The sequence below is a fragment of the Ictalurus furcatus genome, chromosome 3, assembly GCF_023375685.1.
Source record: "Ictalurus furcatus strain D&B chromosome 3, Billie_1.0, whole genome shotgun sequence".
In the NCBI taxonomy this organism is placed as follows: domain Eukaryota; kingdom Metazoa; phylum Chordata; class Actinopteri; order Siluriformes; family Ictaluridae; genus Ictalurus; species Ictalurus furcatus.
The window spans coordinates 1,217,387-1,242,577 of NC_071257.1; the positions used below are offsets into that span (position 1 = coordinate 1,217,387).

Below are 25,191 nucleotides of genomic sequence, written 5' to 3' on the forward strand. Positions count from 1 at the left end.
TTCAGAACAAAAAACAACAACAAATTTGTGTACATGTAAAACATGGACTAATTAACTTAATTATGCTCAAGTAAAAGATGATTTTATTCTAATTCACTAATAGACTACAATTACCTTAATAGATATGGCTCCTAGTGACGTCACGGGCAAATACGGACTTGCATACAGTTTTGTAGTGTTTATAAATCTTTGACAGTATTCCCCCTCCACCCCCAACCAAAAAAATATAAATTTTAAGCATAATTGATAGAATTGTATTTTATTGGATTTGCTCCAAATTTGCTAGATTTATATATATATACATACACATCCACCTTTTGTTTCCTTGCAAAAACATCAGTGTTGTGGTGCTGTGTACAACAAACAAGCTTCCCAAATAAAGAAAATCTAATCATGAATATGACATAATATCATGAACGTATCATAAAATGCGATAAGACGGTCAGGAATTCTTGTGATTTGATAATTAGTTATCTCGTAAGTATTATGCACGGTCTTGACGATCGATTAAAGATACGAGGCGTTAACAGCTTTGAAATGGGGGTGTATGGGTTGTTGTTTTGTTATTTTGTTGTCGTAAGTAATTGTAGTTTAAATAAAACATAAATTGTAGTTTAAATAAAACTGGTAAATCTGGTAGTCAGGGGGCCGACGTTTATGTTCTGGATCACGAAACAATTGCCGATAATTAGATAAACACCTGTTGTTATTATTGTGGATGCTTCAGAGATAGAGACACACACACTCCCTCTCCCTCTCTCTGAGGGATAACTGTAACGAGTGCAGCAGGCGGAGTGTGAGCGTTCAGGAGATACACACTTATCACTTGGTGATAAAGAGGAGAAGGAAGAGGTTAAATGCAGTAAAGCCCTCGGTGCTGGATTAACACACACACACACACACACACACACACACCTAGACATCATGCATCGTGTGAAAGTTGTTCGTCTTAAGGTTGCAGAATGTTAACGTTTCAGTGGATGTTGTGGCTTTGATGTCTCTGTGCTGTGTGTGTAAACAGGTGTAGTGTGTTATCAGTAAGGAAGAACGCATGACGGACCACGCTGTCATATGAAAGTAATGCACGTCGGGGTGGTGTGAGATGGCACGACACGTGGCGGAGTGCTGCTACCCCTATAAGTAGTGTGTTGTTTTCGTCAGTATGGAGTGTGTTGTTCCACTTATACCGCAGTGATTTACCACGATTACAGCATTTCAGTTATTAATGAGTGACACGTCGCACATTTTAACAGTTTATAGTTAGAGGTAATGTTGTGGAACAAGAGACAAGTTAGTCTCTTTCTCAATTGCGATAAACGTTCGTTCCCTCGCCTATCTCCTCTGTCCTGAAGACGTACCCAGGCTGAGAAACTGTGTCTGAAACTGGAGACTCCTTCCATAAACTTTAAATAAATAAATGTTTCCAAAAAAAAAAAAGTCCCGTGCATCATAGATTATAGGTTTTACTCTGTTAAACACCACCGGGTTTAAAAAATTTTTTTTATTTATTATTATTTTAAGATTATGTGGAGCGTCCTCTGTACAACTCCCTGTGTATGAGCTGTTACTATAGAAACAATAATGTAACCTGACGTCCACGTTACAGCCGGACCGTTGTATTTAAAAAATGATGCGCACTTTCTGACCAATCAGATTCCAGAATTCAAACACACAGTGGTATAAAATATATTTCATGTCCTTTGTTTTATATGCTGCTATCCAAAACCAAGGGTATTCACTTATTTATTAATGCACCATTATTTATTATTATAAAGTTTCCTTTGGCAGGGTGCGTTTTCTCTCTCTCTCTCTCTCTCTCTCTCTCTCTCTCTCTCTCTTTTCAGAATCCTGATTTGTAAAAGATATTAATTTGGGCTGAGTAAATGAGATTATCTCACATGATAGCTGATGATCTGTGTGTGATTGGTCGTCTTTCACGTCAGTCGCATTGTATTTTTACATGAAAGTAGGCGGGTCTTGGCCGTACTTATTAAATAAACATACTAAGACTAATAGTCCAGTCTATGAACAGCGCTAGGTGGCGGAGAATGATTTCTCTCTCTCTTGTTTTTCACTCTATATTCGTCCTATTATGTTATATCAGTCTATCTCTCTTGCCGTCTTCCTCTATCTGTCCGTTTTTTTGTGCTTATTTAAAAAAAAAAAAAAAATTATATATATATATATATATCTCTGTCAGCAGGACACCCATTTCACCTCCTTCTTCATCTCGGGGTTTTTTTCTCTCTTTTTTGTCCTTCTCATCTTCTTTTACCTCGTCACCCACAAAGAGACAGGCGCTTTCTCAAGTGCTGCTCTCGTGCCTTAATTAAGAGAGAGGGACAGAACCGGGCCAAGGACTGGACAGATTAAGTGTGAAAGGGGAAAAGCTGAGTAAACGTGTGTGTGAGGGGGAGAGAGAGAGAGAGTTTTATGTGCTTGTATCTATGTATAAGAAGGGACTGTAAGGAATTGTATTGTTGAATCGCCCTTGAGTTTGCAATGAGGCCTTATTAGGATGGTGTGTGTGTGTGTGTGTGTGTGTGTGTAGGGGTTCTTCATCCTGTCCTTGGCCCCTTGTTCACCGCTGGCATGTCTATCTGGCGTCCCTGGCGTATCAGTTTGTTGTTTTTTTTTATTATTATTCAATTAAAGGAAATGTGCTCATAAAATAAAGTCTGTCTGTTATTTTAGACACAAGCGAAGATGGTCTGATCAAAGGGATAAAGGAGAGGATGTAGCTCTCGCGTATCACGATACTTCTCCACGCTTGTGTGATTAGCTTTTAGCTTGGCTAAGTCATAAAGTGCTGCATTAAAACGTCAGAAAAGGAGAATGGTTAAAGCGAGTTTGATGATACGTTTACGCAACGCTTACGAAAGCTACTTTGTTCAGTGTGGTTGAGGTCAGGGTTCTGCGCAGGACGCTCGAGTCCTTCTTCTGACCTTCTGACCTCCGTCGGTTTCCTGGAAGAAACGTGTGCAGCGTCGTTACTCGAAGAGTCGCACAACCGTCAAGTTTAAACATCGCAAACGCAACAATAGTTAAAGGTGGTGTGTGTGTGCGGTTGAATTCATGACCCTGATCGGTCAGGAGGTGTGAATTAATCCTATATAACCGCACGGCTCTAACCGTATAACGACAGTTCAAACTACGTTATCGTTTATTGGTAACAGCTCATAAACAAGGGATTGCGCAGTGTGTGCGCTACTTAATCTAAGACTAAATAATAATGGCTTTGTGGTGTCCTGTGTGTTCAAGGTGTCAATCAAGTGTGCTCATTAGAGCCTTAGGCCACGCTCCTCCGGATGGTTTTTAGCTGCGTTAGATAAAAAAAAAAAAAAAAGTGTCCGAAAAAGTAAAGCGTGCATTATGATAGATGGGTTTTAACTGTAACATGCAGAATAAACTGTTTCCTGGCAAATTAATAATCATAATAATAATAAAATATCATAAAGTAATAGTGTTTAGTCATGTGGAATGTGTTCAGGCGTCAACTCCGTGCCGTGAGCGAAGAAGATGCCTTGGCTGTATCTTCCAGCGCTGTACACAGGTAGGTAGGGGTGTGTGTGTGTGTGTTTTGTGTGTGCACGCTCCACTTTAAAGGAACAGCTTGTCTCGGATACCGTCTCATTAACAGAGTTGGCAGCGAGCCCTTTCACCTTTACCTCTGCTGTATTTGCCATGGCAACCATCCAGGTCACACACACATACACAAATCAAAGAACACCGACACACCAAGCTGTTTGTGTTTCAAAACTGTACTAAAGATGCTGCATCATTTAATATTTATTTTTGTGTCGTGAAAGAAGAGTTTGTTGAGAACGTGACTTTAGGGACAAGGTCAGTTTTTATTCTATCACAGTAAACTGAAATGGACGCCAACGAAGAACGAGCAGAAAAATACCTTTTAATAAAAATCAGAACAAAGCGAAAGTTGGATTGAGATCAGAAACGAAAAATAGAGTGAGCTGATAAATATATTTTTAAAAACGTTTATGCGGACGAGCGATACGTCAGAATGTACCATTTTCTTGTCTGTAGCACGTTTATCCTCTTTGGTGTTTTGAAACTAGTGTGGAAAATTTCAGTCTGAAAAAAAAATAAGACGCATCAGAACGAAACAATTCCCCTGAAAGTCGACTCGAGCTAAACAGCGTTTCACTGGGACCGTGAGTAGAGTATTATACAGCTGTGAAGATGATGACGGTAAACACGAGGAAGAAGGAAAGGAGGATAAAAAGATGGCGTTGAGGCTTAAAAAAGGAGGAAATGATGAAATTGTAAGGAAAATAAATCCGTGATACAGAACTAGAAATTTCTTGGCAGGTCTTTGTGTGTTCTGCTTGCCACGATGATGTCGGGGGAATTTAACAGCGCTCTGTAATGGTAGCAGTCGTGTGTGTGTGTGTGTGTCCGTCCCTGTTTTATTTATTTATTTATTTATTTATTTCACCTTAGTTTCCTCTTCTGCTTTTGGTCACGGCCAGTTCTGAACCCGTGTAATAAGATTTGATTGTCCGGTGTGTTAACAAATTTAAGAGTGGAAAAACACCTTTACAACCTTGAAAGAAATCAAGGTCCCTGGGTTTGATCGTCACGAAAACACTTCGTCCGCTTGCTGAAAATATTTCAGTTTAATTAGCATCCATGCCAGAGCGCCTTCAGGTGCAAATGGCACGACTGCAGACTCCCATGATTCACCTCTAGCAGTTATACGTTTCAGTTTGTACTGCAGAGCCTGTGTTCGGTTTTCTATTTTAAAAAAATAATAATAAATAAATGTGCGTGTTCTCCGGATGTTTGCACCCAGGCTTTTTAATCTGATATTTTCAGTGAAAAGGTCAAAGATACTGCGAGATTTCAGACTCTTCTCTTCTCGCTCATTAATCAAAACTGTGAACTCCTTGCACGTAATTAAAAAGAAACTCATTGAAGAAAAATTCTTTGTATCAAGTGAGAGCACTTTTAATGTGGTATTCACGTCTTGTGTTCTTGATACAATGAGTTAATAATATTATTCATATTTAACGTAACATAACGTCTTAATATTAACGAACGACACGTCGTTCTTTTAACCGTTGAACGGTGTGGAGCGTCCACGAGACAAGCGGCTGTATCTGAAACCGAAAGCTGTTGAAATAAATATTTTTGTGGTGTTGAGATAACCGTCAGGTCGTGCGTTTGTTGTTGTACAGTACGCAGCCGTCGTCGATAAAATAATCACGTTCTCAGGTTCTCCTCATCATCGCTCTGTTGTTTGTTGTGTCCAGTTTTGCAGCGTCTCGGTGGTCCTTAAAGGCATGTTATGTACCTTTTATAGTGGATTCAGAAAGTATTCATACCCCTTCAGGTTTTAATCGATTTAATATAAAATGGATTCAATCGACTTAAAAATCAAAACTGAAAAGCAGTCCAGATTGAGCTCGGGTCCAATAATGTTTTCAGATGTCTGTAGAACTTGACCGGAGTCTACCTGTGGCACATTCCGTCGATGATTAGGACATGATTAGGGATGGCACACACCTTTGTGTTGAAAGTTTGTCCGTGCACGTGAGACCAAAATCCAAACCGTGAAGGATCCCAGGGAAACTCTGCGTAGACCTCAGAGATCTGGGCGAGGGTACAAAACCACTTCTGAAGCTTTCCTTGTTCCCAGGAACACAACAGAGTGCACTGTGAGGTAGAAAAACCACCAGGACACTGCCTGGGCCAGAAAGGCCTAGAAGCTACTCTTAGTCCCTGATCTACCGAATCAACAATCACGAGGATGTGCTTTCAATGGAGACTGGAGCTTCTGAAAGGTGGCGCTAGACTCATCGATCTTTGTAAACATCTGGAAAATGGTCAGGTTGATGACCGAGAACCCAGCGGGCGCACTCTAACAGAACTTGAGAAGTCCTCCACAGAGATACGAGAACCCGCCAGAAAGGACGACCATCTCAGGAGTCCTCCATCTTTATGGTACAGCGGCTAGACAGAACAGTAAAAGGCACTTGGAGAGCATGAGAAAACAACATTCTGGTCTAATGAGAGAAAAATGGAACACTTTGGCCTGGTCAGCAGCAGAAGGTCCGTCAGACTTGACGGAAGGACACGCTTAATACATCTGGTTAAATTTGTCGGCTAACTTATCATGCTTTATTGGGTTATAATTAGTGGTGTAACGATACACGGGATTAAAATCCTGTACCATACGTAACCAGGAGGAGGCGTGGCCTTGGCGAAGTTTAAACGCTTTTCACATCACGTTACACTGTCACGTTATAATGCGTGCGTTGGCGTGTGTATGACTCAAGTCATCAGCTTCTCAACAAGCCCATACTGAATTATTCTGACGTGTGTGTGTTTGGACAAATGTGAAACTCAGTCAGAGCTCCAAATCCAAGGTCACTTGGCTCGAGTGGCTTTCCTGGGCTGCTGACGTGTCTCTTCTCTCCATTTCCTCTTTTTTTTTTACTTTCTTCCCTCCGCTGTCTCACATCATCTTCACACTCGGTGTTCAGAACGGTCTTTCAACGCACACTGAATTTCACATCCAATTTAGAAAGGAAAAAAAAAAAAACCCCACGATTCTCACGGTTAGTTTCAGATAATTCCCCTCCAGTCGTAGGATCTGCAGTCTTCTCACGAATTTAGCGATGTTATTGTACTCGTAAGCACAACGGTGACGTTTCTGTTACTTTCAGACGTTAATAACACGCCGGTCGTGTGCTCGCTTTGATCTTTTACGAGACTTAGAACGCCTTTGTCTCCTATATAAGGAAGTGGAAAAAAGTCTAAGGAAGGAAACTCACGGGGGATGAGAGTGCAGATGCAGTGACGGGAAAACGTCTGTCAGATGCTTTGACGTCCTCTGAAAATGTATTTTATTTAAACACCGCAGTAAGTAAAGACGTGATGTTTCGTCCCCAGTCTTTCAGACTGACGTGATTAGTGCCATAGCAGCTAATTTACGCAAGACTGTACCTAACTTAATTCCTAGCCTTGGTCTTGTCTTTGCTGTTAGAGCTTTCTTCACGTTCTCAGGTTGTGGAGACGTAAATCATGACGATGAAGGAAGGCAGCAGAGCTCAGCGGGAGCAGCGTATTGAGTACTTTTCCATTCCTCCTTCAGTAAGCTCTTTATCCTGGTCAGGGTCACGTTAATGTTTTCGAGTCTTTTTACCGAAACGATACGTTCGAGTCTCGGTGTCACTTTACAGACCTTTCCTGTTTCCCCGCCACTCAGAGGAGACAAGATGATATTCCAGCGTCTGTTTGTAGTAATAGCGTTATACACACGGATGGCGTTTTGCGGTTTACGGCCGTGCTATTTTTTGCCGTTTTTAATTGAATGAATAAGACCGTGGAGTAAATCCGAGGCAGAACGTCCCCCGGGTTCTCTCGGTAACCCCGTGAATCTGACTTTGTGCACGAACATGACTGCAGAGCCTAACGATCCGCCTCGACTGGCTCTGCCAGGATTACATGCTCGACTACGTGCCTGTCGTTAAAAAGGTCAGGAATGATTTTTCCCAACAGGTGGATGGATGTGAGAAAAGGTGGCTCTGTCCAGAAGATCTTTAAAAGAATCGCTCAGACCAGACTTTATCCAGCAGTCGATAGAGGAGAGTAGTCGTGTATTTCCGCAGGGTGTCCCAGAAGTCTCGGAACGTGTGGGACGGTGTTCTCCAGCACCACGGCGGTTGTGTCTTCATCAGAGGATGTTTGTGGACGTCCACGACGCTTCCAGAATTTGTTAATAAGTTGTTCAGCAGTGTCGTGTGTGATGTTCTCGTCGTGTTTACCGTGGAAGTCCAGCGCAACGTTCTCCAGTACGTTCTTCTTTTGTCAAAGGTGTTCGGAAAATATATATAATATAAACTAAGTTTGAAAAATCTCAGACGTTTTGCTAAGAAGTTTTTCTCCTTTTGGGACACACTGTACATCGTAGTCTTGTGCGATATTTTGTGAAAGATTTAATAATCCAATCATCAAATTCCAAAAATTCGAAGCGTTCTCCATGTACACTAACCTTCTCCAGGTACACCAACCTTCTCCAACCTTCTCTACGTACACTAACCTCCACGTACACCAACCTTCTCCACGTACACTAACCTTCTCCACCCTTCTCCACGTACACTAACCTTCTCTACATACACTAACCTTCTCCATGTACACCAACCTTCTCCACGTACACTAACCTTCTCCAACCTTCTCTGTGTACACTAACGTTCTCCATGTACACTAACCTTCTCCAACCTTCTCTGTGTACACTAACGTTCTCCATGTACACTAACCTTCTCCAACCTTCTCCATGTACACTAACCTTCTCCGTGTACACTAACCTTCTCAAACCTTCTCCACGTACACCAACCTTCTCCATGTACACCAACCTTCTCCACGTATACCAACCTTCTCCATGTACAGTAAGCTTCTCCAACCTTCTCCACGTACACTAACCTTCTCCAGCATTCTCCACGTACACTAACCTTCTCCAGCATTCTCCACGTACACTAACCTTCTTCAACGTTCTCCATGTACTCTAACCTTCTCCACGTATACCAACCTTCTCCATGTACAGTAAGCTTCTCCAGCCTTCTCCAGCATTCTCCACGTACACTAACCTTCTCCACGTACACTAACCTTCTCCAGCATTCTCCACGCACACTAACCTTCTTCAACGTTCTCCATGTACTCTAACCTTCTCCACGTATACCAACCTTCTCCATGTACAGTAAGCTTCTCCAACCTTCTCCACGTACACTAACCTTCTCCAACCTTCTCCACGTACACTAACCTTCTCCAGCGTTCTCCATGTACTCTAACCTTCTCCAGCGTTCTCCATGTACTCTAACCTTCTCCATGTACACTAACCTTCTCCAACCTTCTCCACGTACACTAACCTTCTCCAACGTTCTCCATGTACTCTAACCTTCTCCAGCGTTCTCCATGTACTCTAACCGTCTCCATGTACACTAACGTTCTCCAACGTTCTCCATGTACACTAACCTTCTCCACGTACATGAACCTTCTCCATGTACACTAACCTTCTCCACGTACATGAACCTTCTCCATGTACACAAACCTTCTGCACGTACACGAAACTTCTCCATGTACACCAACCTTCTCCATGTACATTAACCTTCTCCAACGTTCTCCAACTACACTAATGTTCTCCAACCTTCTCCATGTACACTGACAGAAAGCGACACCAAAGCTATCTTGTATATTTTGGCAGATTCACAGCAAGAGCTTTGTTCCTGAAGTATGTTTCGGTAGGAATAGGGAGCTTTTTCACTTTTAGAGAGGGTTGATATCCCAAAGCAACTTTAAAACAAATAATAAACATCTGGGAGAGATTTTCATTTCTTTAAAAAAAAAAAAACAAAAAAAAACAGCACATGGTTCATGCTGTAAAACCTCAACTGAATCAACGATACAGTCAGTAGTTACTTCTGCCCAGTTATTTCTGGAATAAGACACAGAAATTTGAGAACTTTCTTTTTTATTTATTTAATTTTTTAAAATCCATACACGTGTTATTTTTTTTCTGGGTTTGACTCCTAAACCTCTTCCTATCTTTTAGCCAAAAACAGTAATTTATTGGGCTGGAAAAAAAAGTAGTATCTTGGCCAACTGGGTATGAGGGAATTAAAAAATCATAGTAAAAAAATACTCCCATTGGAAATTGATTAGTGTTGGACTGAGTGGGTCTGAAAACAATTTCAGGCATGTAGTGTGCTTCCACAGAGAAGAAACAGCGAATTCTTTGCTTTTTAAAACTTTTTTTTTTTTTGGTAACGTTCGTACCGCGGGCCAAAAGGGAAAAGATCCGCTGCAACTAAAACATCTTTAGCAGCGTGAGACTAATTGCTCGTTTCTACTCCACCGAGTTCAGCTCGTGAGGCAGCGTGCAGGGAAAAGTCTCAGGTTGTGATTGGTGTCGCTCCGAAGCGTCGGAACATGCAGCACCGTGACTGTTGATACGTTGCTTTCGTTTAACGCAAAAAAAAAGTGCATGGATGCGTGAGTGTAGGCAGTCAACATGACCTGTGGGGGTTTCACACCTGATCTGAGAACACGGCGGACCGACTGAACTGAACTGGAAATCGCTTATTAAAAGGTCTTGATCAATGAATCAGATATTTACAGAACTCGATGCGTCCACCTTTTTTTCCCCTCAATACACCGATTCGTATTTGTGGAATTATTTGGATTCTTGGTTCTTCCTTGCTTTCCGTGCTCAGATACATCATGTTAGTTATAGAATATAAACACGTACATTAGCGTTATGATGCTGGACTTGGGTGGATGGTGTTCATTCAGTATCAAGTGTTAGTCAGCAAGAAGCAGCATCAATGGTTACGTTTCCGTACAAAGTTTTTGTTACGAACGTTACAATCAACATAGCGAGACGTTTGTGCCGAGACTTTTGTACAGGAATAGACGGATCATAAATTCTTCATATTCCGCTTATACTGCAGCGATTTACTGACGATTACGATGTTCGGTTTGTTAATGAACAACACGACGCTTATTTTAACGGTTCGTAGTCAGAGTCGTGGAACGTCCGAGACACCAGATCGTTCCTGCTCTCGCTCCAGACTCTCTCACAAGTATCTGTTACCAGGTGAAGATCTTCCATTACGCCAAAGTCCAATATCTCTGAGGCATTTTTCATTGGACTGTGATGGTTTCGTCTCCTCTCGGACGCTTTTTATTCAGTCGATTCTTAACGAAGCGAGGCCAGGTTTAGTTTTCATTTGTACCGTGTGTTAATGTTAACTGTGTTGTTGTGCTTAGCCTCACAGAAACAAAGACATTTCTACGCACACACACACACACAGACACAGTCTGGCTCTCTCGGAGTGTTTCCCAGATATAGACAGATCGTTCTTCTTCATTCCATGCTTTGTTGTGTTCTGCTCCAGATTGTGATAAGTGCGGTTCAGTATGTTCTTTCTGTCACAGGCCCGTAGCGGTGTTGACCCTCAGCCTGCGTGTCCGTGTCTGTTGACATTGTTACGCAAAAATGCAAAAAAATTTAAAAATAGCCAGGACCTTTAGCAAAGTTTTTTTTTTTTGGTGTGTGTTTTTTTTCCCTCCTCGTAGTTCAAGGACATTATCTCATCCGTCTCATGAAAGCGTCGCGTCTCTATTCGACGTGCTGGCATTTTAAAGACAGGAAAAAGTCCAGTGATGGATTCTAAAATGTTCAGGGGGAAAAAAAAGAGAAAAGATTATCGATCTGGCACTCGATAGTAGTAAATGGACTTCAGACCGCGTCGACGCGACATAACAAGCGGTGAAATAAGTGTGTTATCGACCAGTTATCCTGTCTGGGACAGATTTTCTCTGAAAAAGAGCACTTAAAGTAACGGTAATCTTTCGAGGATACGTCCACCCAGGATCCGTTTCACAGAACTACCCCCAGACCTGAAACAAAAAGTAGCACTCGTCATTTTCGTTATTATTATTATTATTTTAACTGAGATGACGGCGCTTGTGTGTCATTTTTATTTCAGCAGGGAAAGGCAGCATTCGGTTTATTCATTGCACGTTTTTATCAGTCTCTCCTACTGGAGAAGGAATTTGGGGGCAAGGGGAACTTTTACAGAACCGTCTGCCTTTACTGCCAAAGAGAAGAGACTGGAGATATGAGGCTAACGTTTTTCCAATTGCGTTTCTAATCGTGCAAATCATTTGCGTTGTCATTTAAATTATTCTATTCTTCAAGCCTCCCCAGCATTCGGTCTTTGTCGGTGAACGCGCCAGGGGTTGTAGAAGACAGCCGCTCCAGCTCATTTACACGCCGCGTTCACGTCCTCGACCCCGTTGACAATTCCGTCCTGAATATCGGGATCGTATCGGGATACGGATTAGCGACGTAAAAATGAAAGCGTAAAGGCACACGAGATTCGTTTAGCTTTTTGCTCTCTTGGACCGTATAATAATAATAATAATAATTTCTGTATGACTTTATACCATGTTTCAGGTCATTTTAATTCAGACCATGCTGTATATGTTTATTGCATAAAAATGAATCATCATGAATATTTGTGTTATGATTTTTCAGCTCCGTGATGGTTACAGGCTCTTAAGGACCTGGTTTGAATTCTCCACCCCACGATGAGCTCCTCGTTGTCCCCAACCCTGCAGACAGTAAACGGCATGGATCAGGATGAGCCGTTGCCACTCTTTCCATCCCACTATCCTACGTCTCTAGGGGTGGACCGAGGAACCGTCTGTATCCCTTCTCTGTACGCAGATAACGGCCACGCCGAGATGTCCTTCTGCGGTCCGTCTGCGCCCGAGAACCCGGCCATCGCACCTCCGCTCAGCCCGTCGCTCTTCTGGTCCTCGCACAACTCCCACGCCATGCCCGCTCTGCCCCTGCATTGCCCGCCTGCTCTGCCATACAGCGAGCCACATATACACACCGCCTGGGTCGACACCAAGCCACAAACCGCGGGCCGCCACAGGTGAAGGGGGCGGGGCTTAATGAATTGTCCATTTTCCTTTTCTTACATCACAGGCATTCTCATCAGTTCAGAATGTTTCCTGTTTGAATTTATACCACAGCGCTGTATGAGTTCTCGAATCCGATTGGCCGGAAGGTGTTGATTAGTTTTATACAGCGTTACCATTTCCATAGTAACAGCCCATTCACAGGGAAGTACAGTATACACACAGTGGAGAAGTTTATGGAAGGAAGTTTTCCATCTTCTTTCTTTCTTTTTTTTTTTTACGGACAGGTGAGTTTACGCTTTCTTGCGGTTTCTCGGTAAACGGATAAAATTACGGATTGTAATGGCTGATGAATTGCTGTGGTGTAAGAGGAATAAAACACTCATGGACCTGCTGTCGCAGGAAAATAATCGACATCGGAGCGGTAACCGTGACTCCGTCGTCGATTATTTTCCTGTAGGTTTGCGTTTCACGTGATGCTTTCTTTCTCTCCGCAGCTCTTTCCTGTCTCGTCCAAAGTTGTCTGGAAAGCGGCCGGAAGACGGCGACGAAGCTCTGGACGACGACGACTCTTCTTCGTCGTCGTCAGGCGCCGTGGTCAAACGCGACATGCACTTCTGTGTGGTGTGTCACGACTACGCGTCAGGCTACCACTACGGCGTCTGGTCCTGTGAGGGCTGTAAGGCTTTCTTCAAGAGGAGCATTCAAGGTACCAAAATTTTCTACCATTTTCTACCCATCTTTTCCAACGGTCTGTATTTGACCCATTTAAACACACACACACACACACACACTTCGAGAAATTGCAGGTCCTCATGGAGTGCATGCTGTTCTCTCCTGAGTTTACAGCCCGCCTGTGTCGTGGTGTTGTGACGTTCTACTCAATTAGGCGAAACAACAATAAGTGACTCACCTTAGGTGCTTGTTTTGTTATATAAATGGATATTATTACTTTTCTGTGATCCCACGTTTACACCCTAATTTACTTCTTTACTAGAGGCATAGTGATCTAATCTATTTTTATTTTTACATTATTTAAGTGTGTGTCTGAAATAATGTAAAAATAATTAGATCACGATGCCTCCACATGTACTTTAGCTATTCGAGCTATGGATAGCTGCTTACATTAATTTTTTAATGATTTTCCACGAAATTTCTGTGTTTTCTGCGAATCGCATCGCCAGAAATGAACTTTAAACTTCAGCCAATGAAATTCTGTCTCCTGTTCTGTATCAGCCCGTAGTTTCTCAATACTAGTGAGCGCTAGAAAGGAAATGAGCGTATTTAGACCAGCTGTCATGACTCTAGAGGAAACGAGCGTTCCAATGATGCCAAACGTTATTTCTTTTTGTTCCGCGTCGGAGACCCTGAAACCAAATCGTTTCCAAACATCTGAAACAGTTTTATCTTTCTTGTCGACCAAAGGCTCTTTCTGTCATTTTGGCTCGAGCCGAATTAGAAACTCCACAGCCTGGTGCGAAGCGAGTTTGGCCTTCAAAGCTGTAAAGAAAAATGGCGCGCGGTTTTTAAAAAGACGAAGACGAGACGGATTTTTTTTGCGAAACGGAATGCGGCACAATGATCGCTTTATCTCGATTATTTTGTTTTCGTAATCGAATTGAAAATGCGATTAATCACACAGTCCTAACTCTCACTCGCGCGCGAAATCCGCTAGTATCTTCAAGTAGAACTGCGAAATGTTTCGCTACTTTATCTACACTGAACCATGTCAAACACGCCCACGAGCTCTGTCCGTCTGTCTTCATCGATTTCCGCAGTCGTCGTGATTGTTGTCATGAGCCGCGTCTCGAACAGAAATCTCGCGTTCAGAAGTAGAAAAGTCAGACGACCGGTCCGCACAGCGGAGTGTTCAGTAGGTTTTCAAGGTGACGCGGGAGGTTTTTAAAATTTCAAACGCTAACCGTAACAGGAAACCTGTAACAGGTTAGCGTTAGATACTCCAGGGCGGCATGTCGGGAGAGTGAAACGGGCTAAAGTGTCGCTCTGTATTCACTTCAGGACACAACGACTACATCTGTCCTGCCACCAACCAGTGCACGATCGACAAGAACCGCCGCAAGAGCTGCCAAGCCTGCCGTCTACGCAAGTGCTACGAGATGGGCATGATGAAGTGCGGTAGGCGGTGCCAAATTTGATTTGTAATGCAACACTCACTGGAAGCCCCGCCCCCTTCTCTCACACTTGTAATGTTTTGGCCAGTGTTTGAAAGCGGTACTTACGCGGGGCTTTGTTTCTTTCTTTCTTTTTTTATTAAAAAAAAATCGCAGGTGCACGACGTGAGCGGTGTGGATATCGAGCCTCCCGCCGCACCGCCCCGACGAGAGATGGCTCGGCCAGGCCTGTTTGTGTCAGAGGTCAGTCCCAGAGACTTCCTCACACCCCGCTCCATCTCTCGCTCTCCATCCCGGTCTCCAGAGCGTCGGCGGAGAGCGGGTTTTCGGGTTTGTCCCCCGAGCAGCTGGTGTACTGCATCCTAGAGGCAGAGCCGCCGCAGATCTACCTGAGGCAGCAGATGAAGAAACCGTATACAGAGAGCACGGTGATGATGTCACTCACGCAGCTCGCCGACAAGGAGCTCGTCCTCATGATCAGCTGGGCCAAGAAGATCCCAGGTCTGTCCGTGTGTGTGTGAGAATACTACAGGATGCATGCACTGAACGTGATAACTGTGGATGGTAACCTGCTGTGTGTGTGTGTGTGCGCGCGCTCATCAGGTTTCATGGAGCTGAGCTTGGCCCATCAGGTACAGCTGTTAGAGTGCTGCTGGTTGGAGGTGCTCATGCTGGGCCTGATGTGGAGGTCTATCGATCATCCTGGAAAACTCATCTTCTCTCTGGACCTCAAACTCAACAGGTAGACGTTCTGCTTACAGAAAACTTCACCGTGTCAAGCATTACACACATTCACCAACACCTTCTGACCAATCAGAATCCAGAATTCAGTAGTGCTGTGGTATAAAGCATAGTATTATCAAGTTCACAGATATTGTAGTAATTGTAAAAAAAACAAACAAAAACCCCCACAGCTTCACTCTTTAACGGTACTCTTGATGTGTGTGTGTGTGGTTGGTTGGAATTTAATCCCACACTTCCACGGTGATTATCGCTAAGGTCTTAACTAACCTTGGAATGTTCCCATAACACCGGCTTATTTGCCAACACTACTCTTAGTGTACTCTCATAGTTAGTGTACTCCTGTCAATGTGTGTGTGTGTGGTGTTTGGAGGATTTTCAATGCCACAATGGAAATAGAGATGTTTTATATAGAAACCTGTGGACCTTCTGTGTAAATGTTGCAGTGTGTATCAGCCTTGAAGTTTTAAAAAAAAAAAAAAATTTTTTTAAATGTTAATTGGCTTCTTGATATTTCTTAACAGTAAAGTCTGACTCACACACTGCACACGAGTTTTTCTAAATTTACAGCCAAATTATTAACATACTGACATAACATTCCCTTTCTTTCTCTCTCTTCTGTCTCTCTATCACACTCTCTCCCTCCATCTCTCTTTTACACGGTCTTTCTCCCTCTGTCTCTCTAAATTTATATCTGTCTATATACATATATATTCTGTCTGTCTTTTTTCCCCCGTTTTTCTTAATCCGTCTCTATATTTATATCTCTCTCTTTCTGTATCTTTCTTTTTCCATCTGTCTCTCCTCCCTGTCCTTCTCAAATGTTCTCTCTCTTTCTCCGTCTGTTCTCTCTCTCAGGGATGAGGGAAACTGTGTCGAGGGGATCATGGAGATCTTTGACATGCTCCTGGCCGGCTCCTCCAGGTTCAGAGAGCTGAAGCTACAGAAGGAGGAGTACGTGTGTCTCAAAGCGCTCATCCTGCTCAACTCCAGTATGTGTGAGTGTGTGTACGTGTGTTTGGGGTTTGTACCTGTACGCCGGGGGTTCAGTGACTGACTGGTCTCGGTGCCGACTCAGGTCAGTTCTGATTTCCCAGTGATCTGAGCTATGTCGATCAAGCATGCTCATTAGAATATTAGGCCACACCCACCAGATCAGAGAGCTCAACTGTATTTTCAGATTTTTTATTATTTAAACAGAACATTTTTATTGGTCATGCTGCCGCAGCTGTGCGTGCCGTGTGTGTTGTGTCTTAATTATTTAAAAGTCAGACATCTAGCTTTCGATCGTCTTTTTTTGTTTTAAAATGGAAACCCCTTCAGGACTCCAAACAGGAAAGTAGCTGCTTTCTGTAGTTCTGTCGTTCCGTCTAATACGTTATTGTTTCTATAGTAACAGCTCCATACACAGAGACTTACAGTAAGCGTTTAAAAATGTTAAAAAAAAAAACGTTGATGGTGATGTTTTTTTTTCTTTTCCCCAAGGAGACATTTATTTAACATTTATGGAAGGAGTGTGTGTTCCTCCTCAGACATGACGTCATCGGCGTGTGAGAAGGACCTGGAGAGCAGGACGAAGTTGCTGCGTCTGCTGGACGCCGTGACGGACGCACTGGTGTGGGCCATCTCGCGAACAGGTTTATCCACGCAGCAGCAGTCCGCTCGCCTCGCTCACCTACTCATGCTGCTCTCGCATATTCGACATCTCAGGTACTGCCGAACTCCGGTTTAAGATCCTAATCAGATGTGTCGTCGTAGTACCGTCCCAAGTTAAATCCTTTAGTCAGCTGTGTGTGTGTGTGTGTTACCCATAATCCTCTCTGGCCCGCAGTAACAAAGGCATGGAGCACCTTTCCAATATGAAGCGGAAGAACGTGGTGCTGCTGTATGACCTGTTGCTGGAGATGCTTGACGCCAACACGGCTCAAAGCAGGCACGTGTCCACTACTGTTTGCTCCGACCCCGTGACCCCAGCGACCTCACCAAACACACCCATGCCCCCTCAGCTCCACAGTCCCATCGCTCATCATGTCACACAGGTGAACGAGTCACAGTGCAGCCAGGAGTGAGTGCTTTCCCGGTCTCTCTCCCCCTCTCTCTCTCTCACACAGACTCATCCACGGATACACACATCCCTCTGGCTACCAGAACAATTTGACATTTAAGTTGCCAAAGTTTACTCCGTCAGCAAACCTAGCGAGATTAGGTGACCCAGAATGCATTTCCTTTTCACACTGTGGTGAAGGTTCTTCACAGTTACTGTATTTTCCAGACTATAAGATATGGAAATTTCGTCGTGGCAGTAGAATAGCTGTAACGTCCCCGGTGTTGACAGTCCGTCTGCTACTCTAGCACCTGTGCTAGTTTGGCCAATAATAATAATAATGATAAATAGTAGAGCAGCAACAACGAATCTCATTATGGATTAGTTGTTCTGCGCACGGTAAATTTACTCATTACGTTACTTCTGAGTAAGTACTAAAGTTGTGTCCCAAATGATGTACTGTACACTTACACTATGCACTGTGTACTCTACCGTCTACTGTGTGGATTTTAGAAAGGTAATATGATCTCAAATATAACACTAGCGTTTTTTTTACTATCCGGAAGTTTAAGCCGCTTCTAGGCGACGGTGCATGACGTCATATGCACGCTAGCATTAGCAAACACCCAGAATGACTTTCTTCAGTCTACTGTTTATCAACGTTACCTTTTAATCCCAACGTGACTGAGGAAGAAAGTCCTGTAAGGCAGGGAGCCTTTTATATTAAACACCGCGGAGATCAAACTGATGCACCAGCACAAAGTAATGTTTATATCCAAAATGCTCCACTGTGTGTACGGGGCAGGGGAAACTGGTGCGAGTTGCTTGTCATTATATGTTGTATTTGCACGCTTGCAGTGTAAATTCTGTAGTTTATTATAACGGAAGCGATGTGTTAGTAACGAGGCCGCGTTGCTGATCACACGCGGTTTTAATTAGACGTTACAGATCTTACTCGCGCTACACTCTGTATCAGCGCAAGTAAGATCTGTAACGACTAATTAAAACACTATGATCAAAAGTAAACAAGTAAAATAATATGTCTGAAGACAGCGAGTAACACAAACCACAAGGTGCAGTGGAAGGGAGTTTTTATTATTCATTTAGGACTGTAGATTAATTCAGTGCTTTCTGTGCAGCCATAAAAAAAAATAATGCATAAATACTTATAAGTATGTATGCATTATTTTTTTTATGGATGCACAAAAAGCACTGAATTAATGTACAGTCCTAAATTAATAATATATAGTATTGGGTTCTTTTCTGTTTTGGACAAATAGTTGTGTAAAGTTTTAGCCTGAATTCATATTTGTAACACTCGGTTTGTGGATTTTATTGTAAATAAAGAAAAAAAATAACGGTGCTGAAAGTTTGCCCCGCCCCCATCCGATTAATCGATTATGAAAATAACGGTTAGTTGCAGCCCTAGTAAGTAGTATTGAAGACTTGAAGATTTTTATCTAATAGGCATATTTTGATAAATTAATTATGATTGAAAAGTATTTCATGTCGTGCACTTTAAACATATCAAAGCACTTGAATCCTATTGGAGCTAATCCCCCCCCCCCCTAAAATTTTACACAATTTATCTGAACATAAATACATGTGCACATTGTTTGTGCGTCCATAGTGAGAAAACAGGTGCAGTAATGAGAACCCTATTTATTGTTATTATTATTAGTAGTAGTATCTTAAAGCTCAGGAAACAATACAGCGATGAACTTACTGCAACACTAACGGGACAAAAGCTAAGCTACAGCGGTATTACACCATTATATAGAGAAGGACTTATTTGGGTGTGTCTGGTAGTCCAGAAAATACAGTACAACATTCTACAATCCAAATACCTACACCCTGTGTATTTTTGACTTGCACTACTAATCCCTCCATCCCTCCTTCTTCTCCTGCCCTGTGGTGCTGCGTACGTCTGAACTGAGAGGACACATGTTTTAAAAAAAGCGCTAAATACAAGCGGACTCTTTGAACTGTTCGCTTCCTGCGCGATCGGGAGCGTGCGACGCCAACTACGGAACGCCCCGGACTTTATATGGACATTACGTCTGAGGTAACGCACAACTTTTTCAGGCGTCACGGTTTCACTCAATAGATCATGACCAAGTCTCAAAATATTCATAAAAATAAAAGGGAATTTTTTTTTGTGTTAAATTTCTAAAGCCAAGGTACGGAAATCTCAACACCAAATCAGTGATGATTTTTTTGTTTTGTGATTGTGCTGCTGTCTCATCCTCTGTAAATGACCTGATTGTATCGCAGAATTCGTTGATGCAGCAAAAACAAACATAAATGCAATGAAGACTTGTATAGTTTTCACATCTTTCCTGTTTTTTTTTTTTTAAGGGTTGTTTGTTTATTTTTGCAAACTTGCACAGGACCGTGCAAAAATGTTTTAAGTCCTCGATCCTGATTTATTTTCTGTCTTTCTTAATCTGTCCGTATCAAACTTTCTCTTATTCTCAGACGTTAATCCACATTAGAACGACGTTTCATGTACATGATTTAACATACGGCAGTGTTAAAACAGTAACCAACTAAATTTACCCTCAGGTTGTTAACGTAATGCCAGCTACGCCGTGGTACTCTAACGAGCTCGTTTATTACTCTGTGTCGAAGTAATCAAATGCGTAAATCCATTTCAGGTACCCTAGTTCATTCAGGGTCAGAGAGCTTGAAATGAAGAAACTAGCCAAATCTGTAGCATGTGGATATTTCCAATCGTGACATTAACACTTATTGTTCCACGAGTCGTTTGTCAACATGTAATTCATTGTGTCGTAAAATCGCTTCGACAAAAAATACCAGTTGTTTAACACACTTCAGGCAAACCGCTTTATTTGTCAAGAAGTACAAATCGACTTTAAACTATACATCGTGAACATAAATAACACTCTCTTCATGTGTGCGTCTGTACTATGGCTTTTGTTAGGTGCCAGGAATAAATAAAATATAATAATTTTTGAATTATTGTTAAATAACTCTATAACAAGCAGACAGTTTAACGACGACCCTCGTGTGTGGATTATTCCACACAGTAGGCCAAGTCAGGAGTTTGTACAGGATTTTAAAATATCACTCGTCAAACTGAAAATCGATGCGACGTTAATTTAATGGCTTCTGTGATTAAAGATGATACGATAACAAGGTTAGCGACGGTGAGGTTGTGTTTAAATCCCACAGGGCCTCCACACTGAGCGACACCAGGACAATGTGTTTTTTTTTAATTGGTTCTTTTTGAAAATAGGAAAAAAAAAATTTCCTTCTTCTTAGTTTAAACCCATGTGTGTCTGTGTAAATTGTTTTTTTGTGTATGGTGACTCACAAAATGACTGAACAGTGCAGAGATGTTAAAGATCACAAGGGTTGGTGGCAGCTCATGTAGGAGGAGGGCCATTGGTGTAGCGCAGCATGGGGTAGAAGGAGCGGGCGAAGTTGTTGGAGAGGGCACAGCTGTAATCGTCCTCGGACGCCGGAACCAGGCAGGTCAGCGCCAACAGCAGCAGGAAGAGCAGGTGCAGGGGAAACGCAGCTCGCAGAACCCGGTACAGGAACCGCCTGCCTCCAGAAACTTCTCTGCAAAAAAAAAAAAGTGTGTTTGACACGCTAGCTCTTTGTAAGTATTAGAAAATTATGCTTAAATGTTTAGGACAGGTTGATTTATTTTTTTCTAATCAGGTCTGTGACACTTAACAGATTGTCCTTCTACTTGTTACATACTTAGCGCTCGCAGAAGGTCTTCTCTTGACAGCTCCCGGCTCCTACAAGTAAAAGGTAAGGGAGTGAAAATCAGCAATGTTTGTTTTTTTAAACAGAAAGCAGCTGTGTTGGTGTGTGTTTATGCTCTGCACTGTTACCTTGTCTGTTAGTGACTGACAGTCTGCTGAAGAACCTTCGCTCTTCTGCAATGTGGAGAGTTATTAGGTTATTTAAAAAAAGACACAGAATGCTTCCTGAGTCTAAGAGCAGAGAAGACACTCATTTCTGTAGGACAGGGTAAGTAAGGGGGTGGGGGGTGTACCTATGCTGTACACACACACCCTGTGTGTGTACAGCATAGGTACAAATGCCTTTTTCCACCCCCTGGGGGTGGATAATAGATAAGGGAAGGGCACCCCATTATGTGTGGGATGGGTGGGAGATTACAGGTGTCAAAATATGTGAGAAACACAGTCAAATCCTCAACATCCCACCCATTCAGCGGGTGGGAAGGACCTGCAGCGCTTAATGCTTAAAATTGCAGTCAAAATGCACCTCTTCCCACCCGTGGGGCGGGTGGGAAGAGGTGCATTTTGACTGAGTTTTTATACAGATGTCAAACCTGTCCATTCCCACCCGTGCAGAAGTTAATAAAACCTACATCCCACCCCCTCCTCTTATGTAGGCCTACACTCAGGTGGGTGTTTATATACACTTGTGTGCTTAGACACACATGTGCCCACCCATGTGTGTCTAAACACACAAGTGAACATAGACACCCAACCTACAAAACAGAAAGACTTGTACTTACCAGTCTGGTGTCCAGAGTGTTGAGGTCATGGCTGATCTGTCTGAGAAGGAGGCGGAGCTTGTTGTTAATGACGTGCACCTTCTCTTTGGCTTCCATGCTCTCCTCACCCTGATGCACATGCAGGACATGGGAGGAGATCTGCTGCAGTGACTGCACTTCTGTTTCCCTGGCCAGGAGCTCGTGCTGCACTGCCTGTACACACACACACACACTTACTTCATGTCCACTTTGTCAAATAAAAGAAAGAACAAAAGTGTTTGCACACACCTCAAGTGAATCTCTGTGCTCCTGCAGTACATCAACATCCACATCAAGGTCATGAATGTTCACCATGTAGCGCTGGCTCTCCGCTCGAGCCAACCACAGCAATAGAGAGTGCAGTGTCTCATGGAACTCCTGAAAGAGGGGTTGAGGGTCAGCTATAAAAAGTTTTTATAGCTTGTGTATTTTTATATTGTGTGTGTTATGTCTATCCACCTGACACTGCAAGAGCTCAAGGTGCAATCGGTTCTCCCAGGAGTCCAGCACAGCACAGGCAAGTGCCCATTTCTGATTGGCTGCCTGCAGCTCCTTCTGCATTTCTCCTTGGGGGAGGCTCCGCCCATTCAGGTTCACACCAATCATCAGAGCCTTGTAGCTACAGAATGTCCTCTGGATCTCCTTTGGAGTTAAAGAAAAAAACATTCTTACAATGGTCTTTCTTTTCTACATCCAGGTTGGGGAAAAAAAAGTCACAGTCGTAACCTTGAGCCTGCGGATGCTGCTCTCCACATCTTGAATGCTTGGGCGGTCATCCTTCCCTCTCTGAAGCCTCTCCAGTTCTGGAAGCACACAGTCGAGCCAGGTCGTGAGCTCCCCGAGGTCAGAGGTCAGCTTGCGCTGAGCACCGTGAGCCTGGAGGATCTCCCATCTCTCAATCACAGCTAATAAAAGGAGCATGTGTTATTTTTATGAACTAAGAGCAACATTTCTACTGAAATGGCTTGAGACACACACCTGTCTGTCTGTCTGCAGACGAAAGTACAGTCAGACCCTCACAGTCAAGCATCTCATCGCGGCTCAGGATGTGCTCGACTCGCTTCAGGTCGTCTATGCTCTCCGTGCACTCAGACATGAGCTTAGCCTGCAACCGCAAAAGACGTGGAATTAAACATCGCACACGTGTCTGAGATAGCTGCATGTTCCTCACAGAGATGTGAACATTCTGTACTACTAACTGATAAAGAGGAGTGTGTGTGTGTTCTCGAATATTCTCTCAGGTTAACTCCCGTTATACAAACACAGGAAGCGTCACTACGATAAAATCCTGATTAAAGATGATGAGCGTTCATGGAATCTAAGACCCTGCTGTTTGTGTGTGTACGTACATATCCCTCAGGATGATAAGAAGCACCCGTGTGTGTAGGGGTGGAGGCCAGGCTGTGGATGATGCGTTTCCTGTCCTGCCAGCTGGGCTCCGTCACTGAGAGAGGCGAGATACGTTACCGTTAATGAATGAATGAATGACACACAATTCCCTGGGTGCATTAACAAACACACGGAAAGCATGCGAAACAAAAACGCTCACCACAGTCGAGTCGATCAGCCCAGAGGTTTCCTAGTCTTGCACCAAGCTAATAATCAGCACTCGGGTGAGACTCTGATGCGTTAGATTAAAATTAGATTAAATTTGAACTCCTGCTGTCATATGATGTCAGCTGACAATTTCAATGCAGCCTGATGCTAACTGGTGGTCATAAACGCCTTTACTTGTTAGCCACATACAGCACAGTGCTCTAAACTATAGAAGCACCTTGGCAGATTGACTCTATTATTAAAGTAACAACTTAAACAGGATACACTGAGGGCTTGCAGGTTACAATTCAGACATAATTCATGCCTAACACTCGGAAGCACGTGTGTGTGTGTGTAGCATGCAGCAGGCTGGAGCCTACCAGACACAGCACTCAGAGCTCGAGCTGTAGCTTTAATAAAGGACTCGGAGCTCTCAGTGACCTCTACATCTGTAACAGAGGAGCGGCACAGACACGGTCCCGTCACAAAGACCTTTAAACCTTTACACACTACTGCGGCGTAATTCAGGAGATAATCTGCTGTTTCAGCACAAAAACGTTGTGATGCACTCAGAGGACCTGCTTACACTACTGAGAGTGACGCTTTTAAATGCATTATTATTCAGTACACTACAGGTCAAAAGTTTGTGGACACTCGACCGAAATGTTTCTCATGATATTAAAAGTGTGAAATTGGTGTCATAAACGGACAACTCAGAGTGAAATATTCTGAAAAGCAGATAAGTGTGCAGCGTTACGTATGAACTCCTTTAATACTGTTAAAGAAAAGCATCTCAGGGAAATTCTAGGTGAAAACAGCGTCTACTTTGAAAATGTTAAAAAAAACTGAATTGATTTATCATCACAACATAATTTGCATTACTCCAGAGTTTGATTACTTTATTATTGTAAAATGTGGGGAAAATAATGAGTGAGTGTGTAAACTTTTGACCAGTAGTACATGTAATTATGAACTATTTGAGGGTTTCTCTTTTCACATTTTTGAAATTTTGTGGAGGAAATTGTGTGTATTCTGTTTGTTCTATGAAAACATTTCTAAAAAGGTTTCCACATATCTAAATGATTATCTAGTATATTTACAGAATTGTGTTTTTTTTTTTTAAGTTTAAAAAGCTGTAAATGGTTGTAAACGGAGCGCGGTCACTGTACCTGAGAGCGCGCTGTAGTACGTGGCCTCGTCTTCGTCCTCGGGCGATGAAGATCCGCCCACGTCCACCGTGTGGTCCCACTCCAGCGGTATGGAGTCCACGCTGACCGGCGTCTCTCGGCCAGACGGCTCCAGTGAAGGAGGCAGCAGGAGACACGCCGAGGGCTGGACGGACACCAGCGTCACCGCGTCCTCGTCTCTCTCCCACACGCCGGACAGCTCTAACGAGTCCTCCATATCCGGGTCTCTGTCTGAGAAATCGCGCTCGTCGTCCAAGACCTGACAGAGGAAACACGGAAGGTTAAAACAGAGAAACACGTCTCGCGTGTATCATACCGCCTGAGACGCGCGAGACGGACCGGTCGCGTGTAGACGAGGCGATGGTGGAAGCGTGCGACTCGGCTGAACACCTCCTGGCAGTAAGAGTGCAACTCCTCCAGCTCGTCCTCGATCAGCACAGCATCCAGCGGCGAACTCTTCTGGATCAGTTTCTCTCCAAACACGATCAGAGAATCGATCTTATTGGTGTTGAGCGTGATCTCCTGCTGGAACGCCTACACGGACAGGGACGCAAACTC

General features: G+C 43.2%; 2 protein-coding genes across 4 annotated transcripts in view; one reads left to right on the plus strand and one right to left on the minus strand.

Moving 5' to 3' along the window:
• Nucleotides 1-19,692, plus strand: part of esr2b (estrogen receptor 2b) — a 34,077-nt gene extending 14,385 nt beyond the window's left edge. Inside the window, exons 3-10 of one of the 3 annotated variants that reach the window (XM_053620289.1) lie at nucleotides 12,062-12,467; nucleotides 12,951-13,162; nucleotides 14,473-14,589; nucleotides 14,742-15,086; nucleotides 15,189-15,327; nucleotides 16,185-16,324; nucleotides 16,859-17,036; nucleotides 17,158-19,692. In XM_053620289.1, coding sequence (XP_053476264.1) covers nucleotides 12,115-12,467; nucleotides 12,951-13,162; nucleotides 14,473-14,589; nucleotides 14,742-15,086; nucleotides 15,189-15,327; nucleotides 16,185-16,324; nucleotides 16,859-17,036; nucleotides 17,158-17,395 — 1,722 coding nt within the window. In that variant the 5' untranslated portion in view covers nucleotides 12,062-12,114 and the 3' untranslated portion in view covers nucleotides 17,396-19,692. Of the gene's footprint in view, nucleotides 1-12,061; nucleotides 12,468-12,950; nucleotides 13,163-14,472; nucleotides 14,590-14,741; nucleotides 15,087-15,188; nucleotides 15,328-16,184; nucleotides 16,325-16,858; nucleotides 17,129-17,157 lie in introns of those variants that run through there. The other 2 variants (XM_053620290.1, XM_053620291.1) reach the window with 2 other exon arrangements.
• A 511-nt stretch (nucleotides 19,693-20,203) lies between these two features.
• syne2b (spectrin repeat containing, nuclear envelope 2b) overlaps nucleotides 20,204-25,191 on the minus strand; it is a 99,004-nt gene continuing 94,016 nt past the window's right edge. Inside the window, 13 exon segments of the mRNA XM_053620149.1 lie at nucleotides 20,204-20,958; nucleotides 21,103-21,143; nucleotides 21,240-21,284; nucleotides 21,893-22,084; nucleotides 22,160-22,288; nucleotides 22,370-22,552; nucleotides 22,637-22,815; nucleotides 22,859-23,015; nucleotides 23,260-23,354; nucleotides 23,460-23,505; nucleotides 23,657-23,895; nucleotides 24,616-24,892; nucleotides 24,973-25,167. Of these exon segments, the coding sequence (XP_053476124.1) occupies nucleotides 20,760-20,958; nucleotides 21,103-21,143; nucleotides 21,240-21,284; nucleotides 21,893-22,084; nucleotides 22,160-22,288; nucleotides 22,370-22,552; nucleotides 22,637-22,815; nucleotides 22,859-23,015; nucleotides 23,260-23,354; nucleotides 23,460-23,505; nucleotides 23,657-23,895; nucleotides 24,616-24,892; nucleotides 24,973-25,167 (1,977 nt within the window). The 3' untranslated portion in view covers nucleotides 20,204-20,759.